The 20,702-nt window shown below is 43.4% G+C and overlaps 1 protein-coding gene across 1 annotated transcript in view; it reads left to right on the forward strand.

Annotated features, from left to right (window-relative positions):
• Positions 1–20,702, forward strand: part of NALCN (sodium leak channel, non-selective) — a 420,693-nt gene that overhangs the window by 57,199 nt on the left and 342,792 nt on the right. Inside the window, exons 3-4 of the mRNA XM_069970713.1 lie at positions 5,902–6,030; positions 6,742–6,924. Of these exons, the coding sequence (XP_069826814.1) occupies positions 5,902–6,030; positions 6,742–6,924 (312 nt within the window). The remainder of the gene's footprint in view (positions 1–5,901; positions 6,031–6,741; positions 6,925–20,702) is intronic.

A 20,702-nucleotide genomic window follows, 5' to 3' on the forward strand; every position in this document is an offset into this window, starting at 1 on the left:
GTGTCTTTAACTTTTTTTTATTTTTTTTACACATTTGAAGTCCCGTTGGGGAACTTGTACACTCATTACTTTCATTTACTACACTGGTCATTGAGCATTGATCAGTGTGATAGGCGATCTGCTCATTGAGCCTACCTGTGCAGGCTCAGTGAGCAGATCGCCGATCGGACCGCACGGAGGAAGGTAAGAGACCTCCAGCAGTCCGATACAGCGATCAGGACCCCCACAGTCACACTGCGGGGGTCTGGATCGGTAAGTGACAGAGGACTCCCCCTGTTACTTACACTTAAACGCCGCGGTGTTTAAGGAGTTAATGACACGCTGCAGCGTGATCGCTGCAGTCTGTCATTAACGGTGAGGTCACCAGACGACCCTGGACGTAACTGTATGTCCTGGGTGTTTCCCCTGCTATGAAGCGCGCTCCGGAAAGAGCATGCTTTACAGGAGGTGGGGGCCGGCTGCAGTGAGCAGCCAGCCCCCATCTCCTATAAAGCGTGCTCTTTCCGGAGCGCGCTTCATAGCAGGGGAAACACCCAGGACGTACAGTTACGTCCAGGGTCGTCTGGTGACAGACTTCCATGGCGTAACTGTACGTCCAGGGTCGTCTAGGGGTTAAAGAGGTTTTCCAGCCAGGACCCCTTTTTTCTCAATGCCCAGGGAGGGGATGGGTGAAAATAATTACATCCATCTACCTCTCTTGCTACTGTGCTGCCGCACACTTTCTGCTGCTCTGGTCTCCCAGTGTGCGTCCATTCCAGGTCTTAGAACGTGTTGCTACAGGCTCGCTTAGCCATTTAGCAGCTGTAGTGGCGTCCTGCCTCTGACACTGACTGGCTGAGTGGACTTGCGACATAATATCTCAAATCCAGGAAGCGGCCACACACCAGGGGGCCAGAGCAGAATAATGTGTGCAGCAGCGCTGAAGCCAGGGAGGTAAGTGTATGTAACTGCTTTCACCCACCCCCTGCTAGAAAAGTGCCAAAAAAGGTTCATGGCCAGAATACCTCTTTAAAGAGGACATGTGGCCTATATTAGCCATGTCTGTTGTAGTAAATATGTGTATTCCCAATGAAGTAATTGAATAACCAACTAGGGGTTACCAATCTGGCACGTAATTAAATAGTGCCAGACAGTATGTTGACACACTCCTAACTGGTAATACCCAGCTAGTTTTTTAGTCAGCTATTTCAAGTAAAAATAACACAGGGACAGCACATCACAGTGCTATAAGAATTATTAATGTGGTGTTATTAAAGGGGTACTTCAGCACTTGCAAACTTTTTATAAAGCACTGCCCTTATATAAAACATAATAAACATCTGATTCTTACCTCTCCTTGCTCTTCTAGTGTCCTCTTGCACCATTTTGCCTGCTGGCTTCTTCCACCGCCTCTTCATTTTTTGCGCCATGATGTGTTCTTTCGATCATTACCTTCATTGCGCATATACGACTTTTTGATCACTTTTTATTAAATTTTTTCTGGATTTGATGCGACCAAAAATGCGCAATTTTGCACTTTGGGATTTTTTCGCGCTTAAGCCGTTTACCATGCGAGATCAGTAATGTGATTAATAGTTCGGGAGATTACGCACGCGGCGATACCAAACTTGTTTGTTTATTTATTTATTTTTATTTATAACATGGGGAAAGGGGGGTGATTCAAACTTTTATTAGGGGAGGGGGCTTTTTATTAACAACAACACTTTTTTTTTTTTTTTTTACACATATACTAGAAGCCCCCCTGGGGGACTTCTAGTATATGCACTCTGATCTCTGATCTATGCTGTATATAGTTATACAGCATAGATCGATGAGATCGGCACTTGATTGCTTTCGGCTGCTGCAGGCGAAAACAACCAAGCGCAGAGCCGGGGTCAGCGCCATTTTGGCGAAGACCCCGTCAGGTAACTGACACTGAGATCGCTCCTCCCTCCTCCGGGACAACGTCCCGGAGCAGCGATCCCCGCCACTAGACACCAGGGACAGCTGCATACAAGTGATCGGATGCAGCTGTCAACTTTAACAGCTGCCTCTGATTACTTAATTAGCGGGCACGGCGATCGGACCGTGCCCGCTAGTAGCCACGGTCCCGGGATCGCGGCGTTTCAGAGCGGGGTTGCCGCGCAGCCGCCCTCTGAACTCCTCTTCAGGACATATGACGTATTAGTACGTCATATGTCCCTAAGATTTTAAGGGTCCATTTACACAGAAAGATTATCTGACATATTATCTGCCAAAGAATTGAAGCCAAAGGCAGGAATGGATTTGAAAAGAGGAGAAATTTCATTTCCTTTATGACCTGATCTCTATTTATGGTCTGTTTCTGGCTTTGGCTGCAAATCTTTGCCAGATAATCTTTTTGTGCAAATGGACCCTTACTCCATCTGATCCCAGTGAATTGCTAGAGCTGTAGCGGTGTCCAGGCTCCAGTCCACCGCCGCACCCGCTCCATCTGCTCTTTCTCCACGTGTAGCCATCTCCCCGTGTGCTGGGCCGGACGCCACCGCCTGTTCGGTCCCCGTGTGCCTCACCGTTCCTTAGTCCGGCTCCCTGCAGTCTGCTGCCTGTGGTTCCAGCCATCGGTCCTTCTGTGGTTACTGCTGCCTGTTGTTCCAGCCGTCAATCCTGCTGTGTTCCTGCCTTCCTACGTGTTTCCAGCTGCATCTTTCCCAATGCCGCAAGCAAGCGAAGCCAGGGGAAGCGACCTGGGGGTCACCTGGCGCAGCCAGTCCATCCCGTCTTGCGGTGGACACTGGTGAAGACTGTGTGTGGTGTGGCTTACGCCATCGCTAACGGTGGTACAGTGGATCCTTGACTCCAGTGTTTACACGAATGAATGAACAATGGGGAATTACACTGAACGATTAATGAACCAATGTGGAATTACAGCAAACGAATGTGGAATTATAGTGAATGATTAGCGAACGATTAACAATGATTTTAGGTTTAGCTAAAAAGATGTGATCAACAACTCACAAACATTTTTACAATCGGTGTCTGCATTCACACAACATGATTTTCATTTCCAACTACAACGATTTTTCGCTTAATCGTCCTGTGTAATAAGGCCCTAAGCTCAGACTTCCTGTTCTGTCTATGTTGATAAAAAAAGAGGCTGCTGTACAGCATTACAGTGAGAGGAGACAATAGATTAAAGGGACTTTTTTTTTACATGGGCCGGTTAGGAGTTTTGTTAGAAACGCTCCTGCGGCCAATTATCAGCCTTTGTAAAAGTGACACCAATTAGCCAAGGAGCCGAAAAACAGGTTTTAAAATTTGTCGTTGTTGGCCACACATCTTCCTTTGTAAAACTGGATGTGAGGCCGAGAAAACTATAGAAAGAAACTGAAAGCACATACATGTATATACCTGTGCTGTCAGTTTTTAGATCACAAGCAGCAGTATATACTTTACCATCCATGCTGCTTGTGATCTGGATGCTCCCCTGTCCTCGGTTGCCAGCTGTATCTTAAAGCCCTGCCTCCTCCAGAATGAATGACAGCCAGAGGAGACTGGGTATGATGATACAGCCAGCATCATAGGGACTGAAGAGACATGCTGATGCGCGTGGTAAGTATACACTGCTCATGATCTGGAAACTGACAGCACAGATATATATATATATATATATATATATATATATCTGTGCTGTTAACTTGCTGGGCTGCATGAATGATACAAAGATCATTCTTGCAGCTCTGTGGCTCGATTTATCGTGCCGTGTAAAGCCACTGCGAACAAGCTCTGATCACGCTGATCAGCACTCATTTCTGGCCCCCTGTGGCCCATAAGTCTATTTGTCTAAAAGGGACCTTAACTAGAGATGAGCGAACCGGGTTCGGATCGACTCGAACCCGAACCCGGTTCGCTCATCGTTGGGTATTTGATTAGCGGGGACTGCTGAACTTGGAAAAAGCTCTAAGGTTGTCTGGAAAACATGGATACAGCCAATGACTATATCCATGATTTCCACATAGCCTTAGGGCTTTATCCAAGTTCAGCAGCCACCGCTAATCAAATGCCGAAAGTTCGGGTTCGGATCGACTCGAGCATGCTCGAGGTTCGCTCATCTCTAACCTTAACCCTTTCAGGAAAGACTTAAGGATTTGAATCTATAGTCTGGAGGAAAGAACAGAAAGTATTAAGTATTTGTTTAGGAATAAAACAACTCAGCAACAAGAGGGCACAGTTAGAGGTTAGTTGAGGGAAAGATCAGAAGCAACGTGAGAAAATAATACTTTATTGAAAGAGTAGTAGATGCTTGAAACAAACTTCCAGCAGATGTGATTTGTAAATCTACAATAACAGAAGTTAAACATGCCTGGGACAAACACATACCTATTTTAAGATAATAAGAAGGGAAATACTAAAAGGGCAGACTAGATGGACCAAGTGGTCCTTTCCTGCCGACAATCTACTTTGTTTCTGTGTTTCAGGACTGGGCTAATTTTAACTTCACTGGGTTTATCTGGGATAAAATGATACTTGGCTATGCTGCCCGGGCTGTGGGAAGCATGTCAGTGAGGTATATTTACCTGTCCTGGGCCGTCTGATCTCCGCCAATGACAGCAATTTCAAACATCCAGTGACATTTTGTTCTCTCTGGAAATGGAGGCTCAGCATACACAGTATAGAGTCTATGCTGAGCTTCCATTTCCGGTGGGACTTGCACATCATTGAATGTTTTTATATCAATAACATTGGTTGAGAGTGGCTTGCCCGGGACCCAGCAGTTGCAGTGGAGCTGGACAGGTAAGTATACCTCACTGCCATTTTCCCTGGCAGACATTATATCCTGGACAACCCAGCGTGGGGGCAATTTTATTTTATTTTTTAACATTATTATTGGGGCAGCCATCTTAACAGAGCTATAGTGATGGGGGGACTTTTGCCCTGGGACCAGGGAAGAGGTGGCCGAGGGAAAAGACGTCCACTCACCTCCCCGGTTCCAGCGGCGGGTCCTGCATCGTGGCGCTCCGGTGCCTGATTCCCGGCCACTTCCAGGTGTCTGACGCGGGCCCGAGACGTGACGTCTCAGGTCTGCTCAGCCACTCTGTGAAGGAGGCGGGATCCCGCTTCCTTCACTGACTGGCTGAGCGGACCTGAGACGTCACGCGCCAGACACCCGGAAGCGGCCGGGCACCAGAGCGTTGCGATGCGGGACCCGCCGCTGGAACCAGGAGTGACGTCTTTTCCCTCGGCCACCTCGTCCCCAGTCCCAGGGCAAAAGTCCCCCCATCACTATAGCTCTGTTAAGATGGCTGCCCCAATAATAATGTTAAAAAATAAAATAAAATTACAATAAAAAATAGAAACAGATTAGCGGAAAAGCATTTTTCTACTTTCTGCAAGCACAGCTGGATATATGAAAGGTACCATGTGTCTTCTTGTCCTAGTTTGGAACATGAATTACTGCTGACAGATTAACTTTAACAAAAAATAAATAGTATTCTTTAGCTGGATGCAAAAAATGTGCTGAATATAATATACATTTTATAGCTTTTTTGTTGTTGTTGAAAATAAAGATAATTGCCTTTATTGCATGGAAAGGGTCAATAGAATGAACTGTGTAAGGGTCCATTTACACAGAAAGATTATTTTAAAGATTATCTGCCAAAGATTTGAAGCCAAAGCCAGGAATGGATTTGAAAAGAGGAGAAATCTCTGGCTTTCCTTTATTACCTGATCTCTGTTTATAGTCTGTTTCTGGCTTTGGCTTCAAATCTTTGGCAGATAATCTGTCAGATAATCTTTCTGTGTAAATGGACCCTAAGAGGGATAGGTATATAAGTAAGTTTATCACCCACAATGTATGGTATATGGAGGTCTAGCATAGAAATTCCAACAGCAACAATTTAGTGTCATCATTTGACTTTTTTATTTATTTATTTTTTATTACAGAAAACAAAGAGTGATAATAGTATGCTGAAGCGAAAGCAAAGCTCAAGAGTTGAGGCCCAGCCAGTTACAGATTTTGGCCCTGATGAATCACTCTCTGATAATGCTGATATCCTGTGGATCAACAAACCAGTGAGTTTTCTTCTTTTATATTCAGGAGTCTGCATTTTCATTTATCAAGAAATATGTAACAGTTTGTGGCCAAAACTTTTAATTTGTAGTTTGATCACTGTACTGATTCTGGACAGATGGCAAATCAGTATTGTAAAGGGTAAAAGGAAGTCGTGAGTAGGATCTCCAACTGGCTTGCGTACTGCTTGTCCTAAATTTCCACCACGAATTTGAAGCACGCTCTGGTTGGTCCAAACCCGAGAGTGCAGCATTTGATTACTGGTGGCCGAAGAAAACATGGGTACAGCCTATGGCTGTATCCATGTTTTCCAGACTGCCTTAGGTCTGCATCCAACTTCTACAGCCACCGGTAACCAAGTGCTACATGCTCGGTTTCAGACAAACCTGAGTGTACTTGAGTCTTTCATCTCTAGTATACATTCATGGATTTCATAGAAGAAAATGAAAATCCTGAAATGCTAAGGTTCTAGGAATAAGATAATAAAGGAAATGTTGATGTATCACTTCTACATATGTTATGTTAAAGATTTTCTTATTTTGGAATTTTAATGCTGCTGTCACTTATACAGTTCAGCATAGTACTGAGAAAACTCATAGTTCTAAGAAAAAATATTGTGCTAAATAGTTTTGTGCAAAGTACAATTGTACTTGTCATATAGAGTTAACTGCTCACATTAAGAAAATGATCTTTAACTGTTCTCTCTTTTCCAGTGGGTGCACTCATTACTACGCATTTGTGCAATTATCAGTGTCATTTCCGTTTGTATGAACACCCCGAAGACTTTTGAACATTATCCTCCTCTTCAGTATGTTACAATTGCCCTTGATACCCTATTGATGTTCCTTTACACTGCAGAGATGATTGCAAAAATGCACATCCGAGGAATTGTCAAGGTGAGATAAACATTACATAATTACATAGCAGGGTGTTTTTGCTGTCTTTTCCTTCACACTTCAGATGTTCACTGGAACTAGAGCCATAATCTGCAAGGCACAAGCAAAATGTGGAAAGCTAGGTTTAGTCATTTGTATCTTTTCAGTGCTCTCTTGCATCATATTTTTTACTTTAAAGAATTGTTAGGAAAAATGTAATTTATTATACATAAAACTTTTTATTATGTGGTACACTCTGCCCCATATATTTTCAGTCTTTAAAAAGTATTATCATACACATATTTTGATTAAAATAGAATAAACATATCTTTTGTTACCACATTTTATACTAGTAATAGATTTTTAAGAGGTATACCAAGATAAAATAACTTGCCCTCTATACACAGGATAGGGGACAAGTAAGAGATCATGGTCCGACCCCTCTACCGCACCTTCCCCCGGTGGTCTCCGTTTCGGCCTGTGACTCCTTTGTTTTGAATAGAGTCATGAATATGGCACATGACTTTATTCATTCCTATGGAGCCGTCGGAAAGGCTTTAAGGCATAATGCTTAGCCATTAGTTGTACATATTATTTAAATAGCATACATTAGTGACTGTGGATGTGGTTATACTGGAAACAGATCACTGATCTCAGGGAGAGCAGCCAAGGATAACACTGTTGGTTGCCGGCTAAAGCGCTCAATACAGGGACATCCTAGGTGCACTGCTCCCTGGGAAACATGAATATGCAAAAACATCCTGTGGAGCCTCATTTAGGAGTCTCAAAAATCAGGACTAGCAGGACTTCCTCTGGAAAGGGCCCAGCCAAGGGGTGGCTTCCGTAGGGAACCACCCAAAACAACTATATTAAGTGGCCCTATGTAATGACAAGGGAAAAACCATGGCCCGGTATTTATCCACAGACAGCTGTTTCAGGAGGGTTGCCCTTCATCAGCGCGGAGCAGCATTTTGGCTAGGGGGGTGCAATGCCTAGTAGAGTTATACAGGAAACAGATCACGTCCCTTCCCAGAGGGATATCTGGGTAGTCCTGAATTTTGAGACTCTTAAATGAGGCTCCACTGGCTTTTTTTGTGGTTATACTGGTAGAAAATTATAAAATGTATTTTTTTTCTGAATATGTAAAAGCATGTGTAATTTTGTTGTAGATATAGCCATTTTAAAACATCTCCTTTATATCTTATATTTAGCTGTTCCATTCTCTTACATGTATGCTTACAGTTTATGAGGTACAGTTTTAGGAACAATTCAGCTAAGGAGACAGCAATGTACCATATGCTATTATAGTGCTGAATGCTCCAAAATGTCACAAAATGTGAGGGCGAATGACATAAGGTTGCCATTGCCCTTTTCAGACAGGTGGCATAGTTTTTGTTCTTACCTTTTAGTAATATATTAAGGTAAAGTTTGTCAGCCTCTCTAGGTAAATGTAATAGGTGTGACCTAAATATGTAAACCTTCATTCATAAAATTAAAATGTGTAAAATCACGTACTTAGTTAATTTTATGTAGCATATAGCAAAATGTGATTTTTGCACTACTCTGTTGGAAGTTATGTATGCTAAATGTATCTGTGAGGCCCTCTAGTGATTGTAAAATAAATTGCAGCATATTTAGGATTTTCCCATCAACTAAAGATATGAGTGGGCACACTATGAACAGTTGGATAAGTTGCAAATAGTGGGTTCATGTGTGACATTCTTGTTGTTTTGTTGTTGTTTTGATTAGGAATATAGCAGTTAATGTGGGTTTGTGGTGGCATACAGTATCACTAAGATATGCCACTTCATTGTTTTCCTGAGTGTTAGACTATTGGATTGCCTACTGATTCTCAGAGGTAGGGTGCCCCCAGGTATGCTGGAAACTGCTACATAACTCCCCCATTCTCATTCTCAAGAGCACCCTCTGTAATGTCATGGCATAGCCTACTGATATACCATAACAGTTAAAGATAAGAATTCTGCTTTATTTTAATGCCTTGTTTTTTTTACTATACCATTCCTACTGTAATGTCTGTTAATATTTTACTGGCAAAGAGTAGCTCCTGTAGAATCACAAAGGTCAGGGGTGTCAAACTGCTGCCGTCCAGCTGTTGCAAAACTACATTCCCTATCATGCCTGAACAACTAACTTTGGCTTGCAAACATGATGATAAATATAGTTTTGCAACAGCTGGAGGGCCACGAATTTGACACCCCTGACAAAGGTCTTTAAAAAGTGTCACTCTATAAAGAGAATGGAAAAAGTAATATGGATTAAGGTCTTAAGGATGAATATAAACATTTATTTGATATGTTTAGTGATGAGCGAGCATGCTCTTCCGAGCTTGGTGCTCGATGGAGTATTAGGGTACTCGATGGTACTCGTTACTCGGACGAGCATCTCGCAATACTCGAGAAAATCTCATCATCCGTTTCCTGTAAGTTTGGGCGCTATTTTCAGCTAATAAACATGCAGGAGACTCTTTGGTACATCCTGCGATCACGTGGGACCCATACATGTTGATAGCAGCGATTGGTTGGCCAGATCAGATGACCCTGCCATATAAAACGCGTGGCCGGCAGTACTCGCTTTAGACGCATGCTGTAAGAGATGAGGGACAGAGCTGCTGCTTCTCAGGGAGAGCGTCAGTGTAGCATTTAGTGTTCCAGTAGCAATACAAACAAACAGCCCTTTTCAGGGCTTCAAATCGTTTTTTAATAGTATTACTACAGACAGCTGGCTGGGACTTGCAGTGCTGCTACCACGATTTAAGCAGCACACTGTGGTGATCGGCTGCTGGCAGAAAGGGGACATTAGGTGTTGCATACAGACCCCTAAGAAGTGCTCAGTGTACTCTTTTTTTATTTTGGGGCTGGTGGTTCTGCTGTACTACATTGGATTGCTGGGATTTGTGGTACACCTGCATAGAACTTCACTGCTCATTGGACGGGGGGTGTCAGAGAGTGTGTATCTAGGTCCAACCGCTACCAGATTGTACCACACAGCCCCCCTAAACTAGTGGGTACTACACTGTATTGATGGGATTTGTAGTACACCTGCATAAAACTTCACTGCTCATTGGATGGGGGGGGTGTCAGAGAGTGTGTCTAGGTCCAGCCACTACCAGATTGTACTGTACAGCTCCCCCTAAACTAGTGGGTACTACACTGTATTGCTGGGATTTGTAGTACACCTACATAAAACTTCACTGCTTATTGTAAGGGGGTATCACAGAGTGTGTATCTACGTCAAGCCACTACCAGATTGTACGTACAGCCCCCCCTAAACTAGTGGGTACTACACTGTATTGGTAGGATTTGTAGTACACCTGCATAAAACTTCACTGCTCATTGTAAGGGAGTATCCCAGCGTGTGTCTAGGTCCAGCCACTACCAGATTGTACCGTACAGCCCCCCTAAACTAGTGGGTACTAGTTGCTGGGATTTGTAGTACACTACCCTTCAAGTGATGATCCCTTTGCATGAGACAATTGCCAGATCCTCAAAGATCAAAGTCAACTTCAAAATCAAAACAGCGGTGGGGGGAGAGGTGGTGAGTCACATTATGCAGGGAATGTTACCCCCAACTGCTGCAGTCACATTGAAAATCGAAAGGGTGGTGGGGGTAGAAGTGAGTAGTTACATTATGCAGGGAATGTTACCCCAACTGCTACCGTCAAATTGAAAATCAAAACGGTGCTGGGGGTAGAAGGCTACTTGTTGGCTACTGTTGGGCCTTTACTGGCATCCATGTTGACTACTGGTGTGCCTGCCCTTGCCTCCTTGTTGCTGGGCCTTAACTGGCATCCATGTTGACTACTGGTGTGCCTGCCCTTGCCTCCTTGTTGCTGGGCCTTAACTGGCATCCATGTTAACTACTGGTGTGCCTGCCTTTGCCTCTTTGTTGCTGGGCCTTAACTGGCATCCATGTTGACTACTAGTGTGCCTGCCCTTGCCTCCTTGTTGCTGGGCCTTAACTGGCATCCATGTTGACTACTGGTTTTGGACAACACTGGGTGTACACCCTCCTGGACCCTCGGTACAAACTGAACTTTTCCACTGTCATTCCTGCCGAGGAACGCAGTATGAGAGTGAATCAATATCAACAGGCCCTGGTGCAGAAGTTGAAAATGTACTTCCCATCTGACACCACAAGCGCCAGAGTACGTAGTTCTGTGGGCCAAAGAGTGAGGGAGAGGAGCGGTGGAGCAGGCAGCTTGTCAAGGGGCAGGGGAACACTCTCAAGGCCTTTGACAGTTTCATGGCACCCCAGCAAGACTATGTCAATCGTCCCCAGTCTAGACAGAGTAGGGGTAAGCCTTCAGGAAGATGGTGAGGGAGTATCTTGCTGACCATACCAATGTCCTTCCCGATCACTCGTCCTACAACTACTGGGTTGCAAAGCTGGATACGTGGCCCGAACTGGCGCTTTACGCCTTTGAGGTGCTGGGCTGCCCTCCCGCTAGCGTGTTGTCAGAGCGTGTCTTCAGTGCAGCTGGTGCCATCATCTCTGATAAGCGCACCCGCCTGTCAACTGACAGCGCTGACAGGCTGATGTTTATAAAAATGAACAAAGCCTGGATTTCCCCTGAATTTAACTGTCTACCCGGGGAAAGCAGCTCAACATGAAGATTCTTGTTATCTCCTCTCCTCCTCTTCCTCCTCTTCCTTCAATTCTCATCCAACAGCTAAATCTTCTTCCGCCATGCAGTGTCTGGCCTAATTATTGGGAGGCTCAATTGCTTCCTCACTCCCTTCTAATGTTTCTCTGTGTCCTCACTGCCATGCTCTGACGCCACACTACGCCTACGGAGGAGCGGGACTGGTTGCCGGGGGCCCGCCGATGGTGCCCCTGCCAACCAGCCAGCTGTTTTATTTGTATTTTTTTTGGTCTAGTCGTGGCCGGGGCCTCACCTACACCGGTCGAGAGGCATCAGGTGTACCCTTGATGGTGACTGACAGCTGTCCTAGCCAGATTGTACTGTACAGCCCCCCCAAAACTCGTGGGTACTACACTGTATTGCTGGGATTTGTAGTACACATGCATAGCACTTCACTGCTCTTTGTAAAGGGGTGTCACAGAGTGTGTGTAAGTCCAGCCACTACCAGATTGTACTGTACAGCCCCCCCAAATCTTTTTCCTGATTTCTGTATTTCATAGGTATTGCAAGGCCTATCTAAGTTCCATACTGTGCAGTGTCCATAAAATGGTGAACCCCAGGGGTAAGGGTCGAGGGCGTGGGTGTGGGGTTCCAAGTGATGCCGTTGCCGGAGGCCGTGGTTCAGGGCAGGGTGACACAGCAGCACCTGTTGAGGTAGCAGTGGCACACCGCAGACGTCCACTCCCTAGCTTCTTTGCCCAACTTACGGGGTCTCAAGGTAGACCGATATTGAAACTGCAGCAGTGTGAACAAATGATCACGTGGATAGCGGATAATGTGTCCAGTAACTTATCCCCCACCCAGTCTTCCACACAGTCCACCCACGCTACCCAAGGGAGTGGAACCCTTGCTCCATTAGCTCAGCCTCCTTCCTCACAGCCTTGCCCCTCCAGGGAAGGAAGGGATTCAGATCCACCACCATGTTCCCAGGAACTCTTTTCTGGACCCTTCCTTGAGTCAGAGCAACCAGAGCAGTTGATCTGTCCTGATGCCCAAACTATTCAGCTCACACAGTCAGTGGGTGATGAGAGTGGGGACTTGCAAGCGGGGTTGGATGAGGTGTCTGATGATGGCGATGAGACCCGGTTGTCAGACAGTGAGGTTGTTGTCATGGATGTAACTCAAAGTGAGGAGGAGAGTGAGGAAATGGAGTTGACAAAAATGACGTTTAGGATAAACACCGCCACAGTTAATAGTTTGTTAATGCTGTTTGTGCCTTAAAGGGGAGGGTAATGATCACTTCATAGAACGATTGACATGACTATAACTTTCATATTGACATGTCAACCTCCTTACCCCAACAGTTGCCAAAATAGGGCAGAGGTGGTCAGGTCGTCACCTTTTTGTTTCGGTTTGTCTATTCGGGAAGTGATGATCAGGAAGGAACAGATGCCACACTCTGCTGAGGGCCCTCTGCCCCTTCCTTTAAGCAAGTAGGGTTAGGGTCAGTACTTGGACCCGAATAAGTTTGGTGACATGTCAGAAAATTAGGAAATGATGGTTACCATTCAGTTTAATTTGTTGGGATATATACATATTGTAAGTTTGCACAGTATGAAAGAGAAATCTATCTAGCTGTGCTCATGCTTGTTTGTTAGCACTTAAACCAGTTAGCACTTAGAATTGTCACATTAGTCAACTAGGGAATGGGATGTCACTATTGTTGGGTGACTGTTTTCAGTTCATAGTTCACATTGTAAAAGTTTAAAGTTCTGCACTTATCTCACTTTTCATTGGTTGTCGTTGTTTCATTGCACAGTTTGAGTTCACTTTTACCACTTTGATGGATTATGATGGATTATGAAGGATGTTTAGAAGGATGTATGCTTCCCCCCCCCCAAACATTTGTACTATGATGTTCCACACCACCCCTTACTAAGACACCATGTATAGGTTTATTGTACTTTTTTTTTAATTTAATTTTTTATTAATTTTTCTTAATGGTTCCCTGTGTGCCATGCTGTGTCTGGTATAATTTTTGTAAGGCTCACTTGCTTCCTCACTCACCTTTAATGGTTCTCTGTGTGCTCACTGCCATGCTAGGTCTGGTATAATTTTTGTAAGGCACACTGGCTACTGCTTCTACCTTGTTTACTCTGTCCTCACCGCCATGCTGTGTCAGGCTGAATTTTTGGGTGGTTCATGATATGCTACCTCTGTTTTAATGGTTCCCTGTGTTTTCACTGCCATGCTGTGTCAGGTGGTCCATATGCCTACCTCTGTTTTAACCAGGCTGTTGCACAGAATTAGGCATAATGGTGCCATTAGGCAGCCTCAGAGGCATGCATACATGCTGCCCCTGCTGTTTCCTGTCCATTCCCGTTGTGTTTCCATCAATTTCTGAGGTTGACAGGTTTTCACACGACCTTCCCTCTACCGAACTTGAGTCTCCTGCAAAAATGCTCGAGTCTCCCACTGACTTCAATGGGGTTCATTACTCGAAACGAGCACTCGAGTATCGGGAGATATTTGTTTCGAGTAACTAGCACCCGAGCATTTTAGTACTCGCTCATCACTAGATATGTTGCAATTAACTTTTATAGCTTAAATCTTCTAATTGAAAAATAAACTTGCAAGTACAGACTATGATATCAAATATAAGCCACAGATTAAAATCTCTTTATGAAGGGATTCCCACAAAAAAAAAAAAAAGACTATAAGCAGATGGCTTTAACGGAAATTAACTGACCCCAGGGAAGGAGCTATGAATAGAGAGTTCTCATGCTGCGATAAAGAAATGGGGAAACCCTTTCATATCTTTTGTGCAGATTAATTATTCATATTTATGTCACCAGCACAGAGCACATTAAATACTGGATTGCTGCAGGTCTAGAAATAGATATTGTTTTACATTCCCTAGATTTGAAAATATGAAATATTAATATGTTCGAAAATGAAATAAAAATAATTTTTTTTTTGCAAATACTAGCTACTAAACAAACGAAGTTCTCTTTCTTTTTTTTTTTTTTGTTGGGACTAGGGATGGTCCGAACCCTCCGAGGTTCGGGTTCGTATGATCAGATTCCCGCTGCCTGCCCGCTCCGTGGAGCGGGTGGATACAGCGGGAGGACCGCCTGGAAAACTGGGATACAGCCTATGGAACCCGAACCGAACTCTGTTCGGACTATCCCTAGTTGGGACTACTAGCTTAACGAATTGTATACGAATTGTGAGTATATTAACAAGACATATTTTTTAAATCATTGTAGTCAAAAGACAAAAAAAAAACATTTGTGAATTACAACTACGTAAAGGCTTACAAAAAATGTAAACATTAGTGCCCAGCATTGCTAAATTCCCACTTTGGGAACATACCAGGGAACGGCCATCTTGTTATAATCACAGCCTTGAATAATGATCATGAACATTATTTGCGTCCATGATTATAAAAAGACAGCCGCCTTTCCTCGCTGTTTTCCCAGAAGTGGGAACATAACCTCACAAAGAATTTTACTTTCTATTTAAAATGCTTTTCTGCTTTTGACAAATGGCTATCCAACAGTAAGCTGGTATTATGGTAACTTGATACTGGAATCCTCAGCAGTCTGCCATTTTTTAAACAACCCAGCTGTTCTAAATAGTTCCCTTGAGACAGAAAAAGACAAAACATTGGCACCTCTAGTGTACTGTTAACTAGGGCTGGACGATTAATCAAATTAATTCGATTAATTCGCACAGATTTGTAGAATTGTTTTGACTTTTTGTGAAAATCGTAAATTTTATTTTTAAAAAAACCATTGCGGGTGGTGAGGGATGCGGCAGCAGCGGGCGGTCCGGAGAGAAGCGGTAAGGTGTGCAGCATCGGCAGGCTGTAAGGTTTATGGTGGCAGTACAGTGTGGTGTGGGGCGGGTGAGCGGTGCGGGTGGCCTCAGTCTCCCCCCGCTTCCCCTAGTCCCCTCTGTCACCCCCAGCTCCCCTCAGTCACCCCCAGCTGCCCCAGTCCCCTATTAGTCACCCCCAGCTGCCTCAGTCACCCCCAGTCCCCTCTGTCACCCCCAGCACCCCTCAGTCACCCCAGTCACCCCAAACTGCCCCAGTCCCCTGTCACCTCCAGCTCCCCTCAGTCACCACTCATCTATACCTGTAGTACTACTGCACCCCTCATCTATACCTGTACTACTACGCCCTTTTGTCCACACTACTACATCCTACCTAGATGGAGGCACAAAGAAGATCTCCTATACTCTATGGGGGCAGAGAGTGGCTTAAGGAAAAACTGGGAAAACTACTTAAAGGTAGTTAAAGGTAAAGAGCAGCACAGGACATGTAGTATCACACTATACTCAGAGAATCACTACTAGACAGCCAACCAGTGCAGGCACTTTACTAATACTGGGGTTTTACCAGTTTCATTGGTTGATCATCTAGTTATTTACATGTGCCAAAGATCCTGACTGTACATAGCATTGAATGTTGATTTTGGTCTCAAGTTACAATGGTCCATAAAGGACCATTGTATATTGAAAATATTGTATCTTAAGGCCATTTTAAGTTGAGGGACCACTGAAGTATATGTTTCTGCAGAGAGAAAAATGTTCTGTTTAGCAAAAAAGCAAAAAAAATCGAGATTTAAATCGAGAATCGTCTAAAAAATTTTAAAAATCGAGATTTTATTTTTTGGCCATATCACCCAGCCCTAGTGTTAACTAAACATGTTGCGAAAAAACAACCAACAATAATCCTCTCTACATATGCACTAACCTGAGGGAGCTATGTTCCAATGCAGGCACAACGCTAGTAGAGGCTGGTATAATAAATACCACTTACGCTGCTAGGTCTGAGCCCAGAGAACTGGTGCCTGTCCTGGTGTAATAGTCAAATTCGTGTCATAAAGAACAAATGGACCCAGAAAGACCTTGGTGCTGATATCACAATAACTCTGGAATAACCTTCTTTACTACAATACACATACACTCCAGATGTTTTGATGATTTTTCGTCACCTACCTCAGGTCTAACACAATAGTCCGTATACAGGTTTTCTATATATACACCCTCAATATCTGATTTGCCAATAACACGGAAGGAGCATTCTTTATAAATTGACCCTGGAAACTCCACATTTTCAAAAATAATCTAAAAACAAACACAAAAGCTGGTAAAACCTTTCATACATACAGAATACTTCCAGGACGTTCTTCCGTTTAGAATTTGTGTGATCATGGCGGCGGATCAGCTGACTGTTCCAAGTTGTGGGGGAGGAGTCAGGGTGGCACGTTATCACGCTTGGGTTAACTCCTTATCCGCACTGAATTTCAGAGGACTCGCCTATCCGACCGTTGCCTCACATGAACTTAAAGATATAATGCAGTGCTTAGAAACATGGATGAAATATAGCTCCTTTTAAAGGTGCATAAAACAAGTAAGATTTTGAAACTCTTCATCGAGCAGCAGACCCTGCTAATCATAATAAAGTGCATAAATTAATAAATAGTTAAAATGCTTTTTATAATGGTTATAATTATAAAAGTTTTATAATACATCTAAAGTATACAATATAACAATAACTAAGATGTATAATATACCTAAAAGTTATCATGTCCCCAACTCAATTGCATCATTTAACCTTTCGGGGAATAAAGTCTTCATTTTAAAAATCCAGTATGATTACCTTTTTGTTTAGTCGCTGTTGTCTGTCATCTACACTTTCAGGTACCTGCTTAATCGGTAAAACTGGGATATAATTAAAATCTCTTTTATGTCTCTCTAAAAGATGCCTAAACACACTAAGGGGGACATGCATCATCCGGCGTACTGATGATTTTCGGCGTAAAGTGCCGATATGCGAATGATTTTATTTGCAAATAGCTGATTTGCGAATAAAATATAAGCATATCAGCACTTCACGCGGAGTACGCTGGGGGGGGGGGGCGGGGGGGGGGGGGGGAGGGGCGGTGGCGGGGCGGAACGCGGGGGCCCGGACTCAGAGCGATTTATCATTTTTTTCAACTCAAAGATACGCCGAAAACCTACTCCACCTTTCAGGTGGCGTAGGTTTTCGGCTGTGCGCACCGACGCGCACGGGATTTATGTAGAGGCAGTCCGCCTTTACATAAATCTCCGTAGCGCCGGAGATGCGGGGAGATTTATAAGTCCGGCGTAAAAGACTCCGGACTTAATAAATGTCCCCCTATGTGGGGAAATTTATCAAGGGCTTTGTGCCTATTTAAAAGTGAATTTTTTTGTCTAAATAATAATTATTAACTAGTATTCGAAAGGCGAATATTTTTTCCATCCAACTTTTTTTCAAATCTGCATGTTTTGAGTATTCACCCAAAAATTTGAAGTGTCCGGGATTAGCGCTTAATTTATCATTTATCAATTTATCATATATTACGAACACACTGTAGAAAAGTTGCATGTTTTAGACTCAATAGTAAATGTTCCCCTATACAGTGGTACCTTGGTTTAAGAGTAACTTGGATTGAAAGAATTTTGCAAGAAGAGCTCACAGTTTTTCACAATTTTGACTTGGTTTAAGAGCATTGCTTTGGTTTAAAAGCTCCTGTACTGGGTGGGAGCGGGAGGGAGGAGGGGCATGGTCTGCATAGCGTGATATACAGCACTGTACTCTGACCCAGGAAGTCTCCCTCACCTTCCAGATCATAACAGATCCACTTCAGGCCCGGGCTTACATCAGGGGACAGGACTGTGGGGGTAATCTCTTCATAGCTACAACCCCACTCTCTCCGGACAGAGGGTGCTACATGTATGTGACCACTTATGTCCTGCTCATTCCTTCATGCTCCCTGCAGTCTCTTGTCTGCCCTTGTGTTTGCTATCCTCTCCATTCCTGCTATAATGTACCTACACTTAAACTCAGCTATACACAATGCTGCTGCCATTCACATTGATGTAGAGAAATGTTTCTGTCACTGTCCTCCTGCACAGCTCTGTGATTCTCACTTCCTGATTGGTCCTTGCTGAACACACACCCCTTCCCCATTTCTGTCGTGACCACACAGACCTCTGACAGCAGCCCTGCTTCTTTATTCTAGCCTGTTGTACTACGCTTCTGCGTTCCTGGTGGACTTAACACGTAGGGCATTATGGGTCACCCCGATCCTGTTTCCTTCCCTGCATGCATGGTGATATGAATCATATATTTTGCCTATTCATTTTTATGATTTTTAGGCTGGGTTCACACTATGTATATTTCAGGCTGTATTTGGTCCTCATGTCAGGTCCTCATAGCAACCAAAACCAGGAGTGGATTGAAAACACAGAAAGGATCTGTTCACACAATGTTGAAATTGAGTGGATGGCCGCCATATAACAGTAAATAACGGCCATTATTTCAATACCACAGCCGTTGTTTTAAAATAACAGCAAATATTTGCCATTAAATGGCGGCCATCCACTCAATTACAACATTATGTGAACAGAGCCTTTCTGTGTTTTCAATCCACTCCTGGTTTTGGTTGCTATACAGCCTCACAAATACAGCCTCAAATATACATAGTGTGAACCCAGCCTAAGTTATTGCGTGATGTGTACATGGACTTTCTCTTTGATTTTTGGGGATTTTCACTAACATTGCACTTTAGATAACATCTTGGTTTATTTGCAGCACATACAATTCTTTGTGGGTTCTTATAATTTTCTTGAGGTTCTTTGCATTGTTTGCACATGTACATTGTTTAGGGAAGGTGAAACATGCGTATGGCATTGGGTTGTAGGCCCAGGAGATACTTTATATTGTACGGTTCCCCCATGTTGTTTGGGTGTTTTAATTGGTTTTAATTATGTGTGGGGTTTGTTTGTTCTATGTCATTTTTTGATACTAATCCTTTTCGTTCAATAAAGATATTGTTATTTATACCTTGTATTTGTTTTTTGGTGTGCTCCTTTTCTAGTTTGGCATACAGCTTTGTTCTCTGGTAGTTCATACATCTGGGACTAGTTTACTGTGTATTCTAAAGTAAGACAATAATATATATATATTTATATATTTTATTATAATAATTATTTACACAAGTCAGTCCAAGCATTTAATCTTAGCCGAAATTTGAATTATGTTTACCATGATTGCCATTTACATACTGTACTTAGAAATCAGTTTAATTCATGTTTAGCACAAACTTAATTTGCCTTTTTTTGTTAAAAAAAGACTACAAACAGCTGGTCTTTTGAATAATTTATGGATATTGCCAATTTAGTGTGTGCTGTCATCTCTGCAAAAGTGTTACAGTTTTCTAATTTACACTGTGTGGAGAAGTGATTTCCTATGGACATAGGACGCGTCTCTTCTAATTTGCATATTGAGTGCGCAGATGAGCGAATGGCGATTTCTTTGTGACATCAGGAGCGGGATTGGCAGGAGGGGGTGAGTATGGAGGGGCTCTATCGGGGGGGGTTGGGTGGGGGGTGGAGGTTCCCTTTAATAAGGATTCAGACTGTCTTTTGCTATTAAAGAAGCATCTGTTCTTCTGGGAAGGATTTTTTTGGTTGTGTTTGTATCTACTAAAATGTAAATAAAATAAAAAAAAGAATAAAGATTCACAACAAAACAGTATGGGGGAATGGCGTTAGTCACATTAAAGAAGCACTCCATGTTTTTGGCTTGTATTATAACAGCACAGCATTATTTCTATGTTCTGATGCAGTTCAGGTCCCGCTGAATCGTGATCTTACCTCCGACTGTCCCGAGTTTGCAGAGGCTGGAAGTTACTTTCTTAATATGCATCTTTATGAGAGCCCTCTCATTAAAGATGCATAGAAGGCATTGACTTCCAGTCTGTTCATAAGCGTTGTGACCTCTTCTTTGAATTACAGTCAAAGAAAAGGTCACTAGGGCTCCAGTAGAACCTGAACAGCATTGGTAGAAGGTAATAATACTGCACTGAGGAAACACGGACAGCCTGGGTGAGTATACTGTATGCATAAGTCTTCTGCTGGGGTGCTTGGAGTGCTTCTTTACAAGAAATCTGTCAGTATCTGTTTATGCTGGCTTAAATGAGGGGAGCATGAACTAGTGACAGGCTGAACAGATTGGTGTATTACATCATTTTGTTCAGCCATTCTGCTAATATGCAGGACCATCGTATTCTGTACGCCCGCGGTCGTTAAGGGGTTAAATCCGGCAAGGGGTAAAACGAAAGGGAGCAACTACTTTCCTCTCCCCAGGCCCATGAAT

The sequence above is a fragment of the Dendropsophus ebraccatus genome, chromosome 5 (assembly GCF_027789765.1).
Source record: "Dendropsophus ebraccatus isolate aDenEbr1 chromosome 5, aDenEbr1.pat, whole genome shotgun sequence".
NCBI classification, from domain to species: Eukaryota; Metazoa; Chordata; class Amphibia; order Anura; family Hylidae; genus Dendropsophus; species Dendropsophus ebraccatus.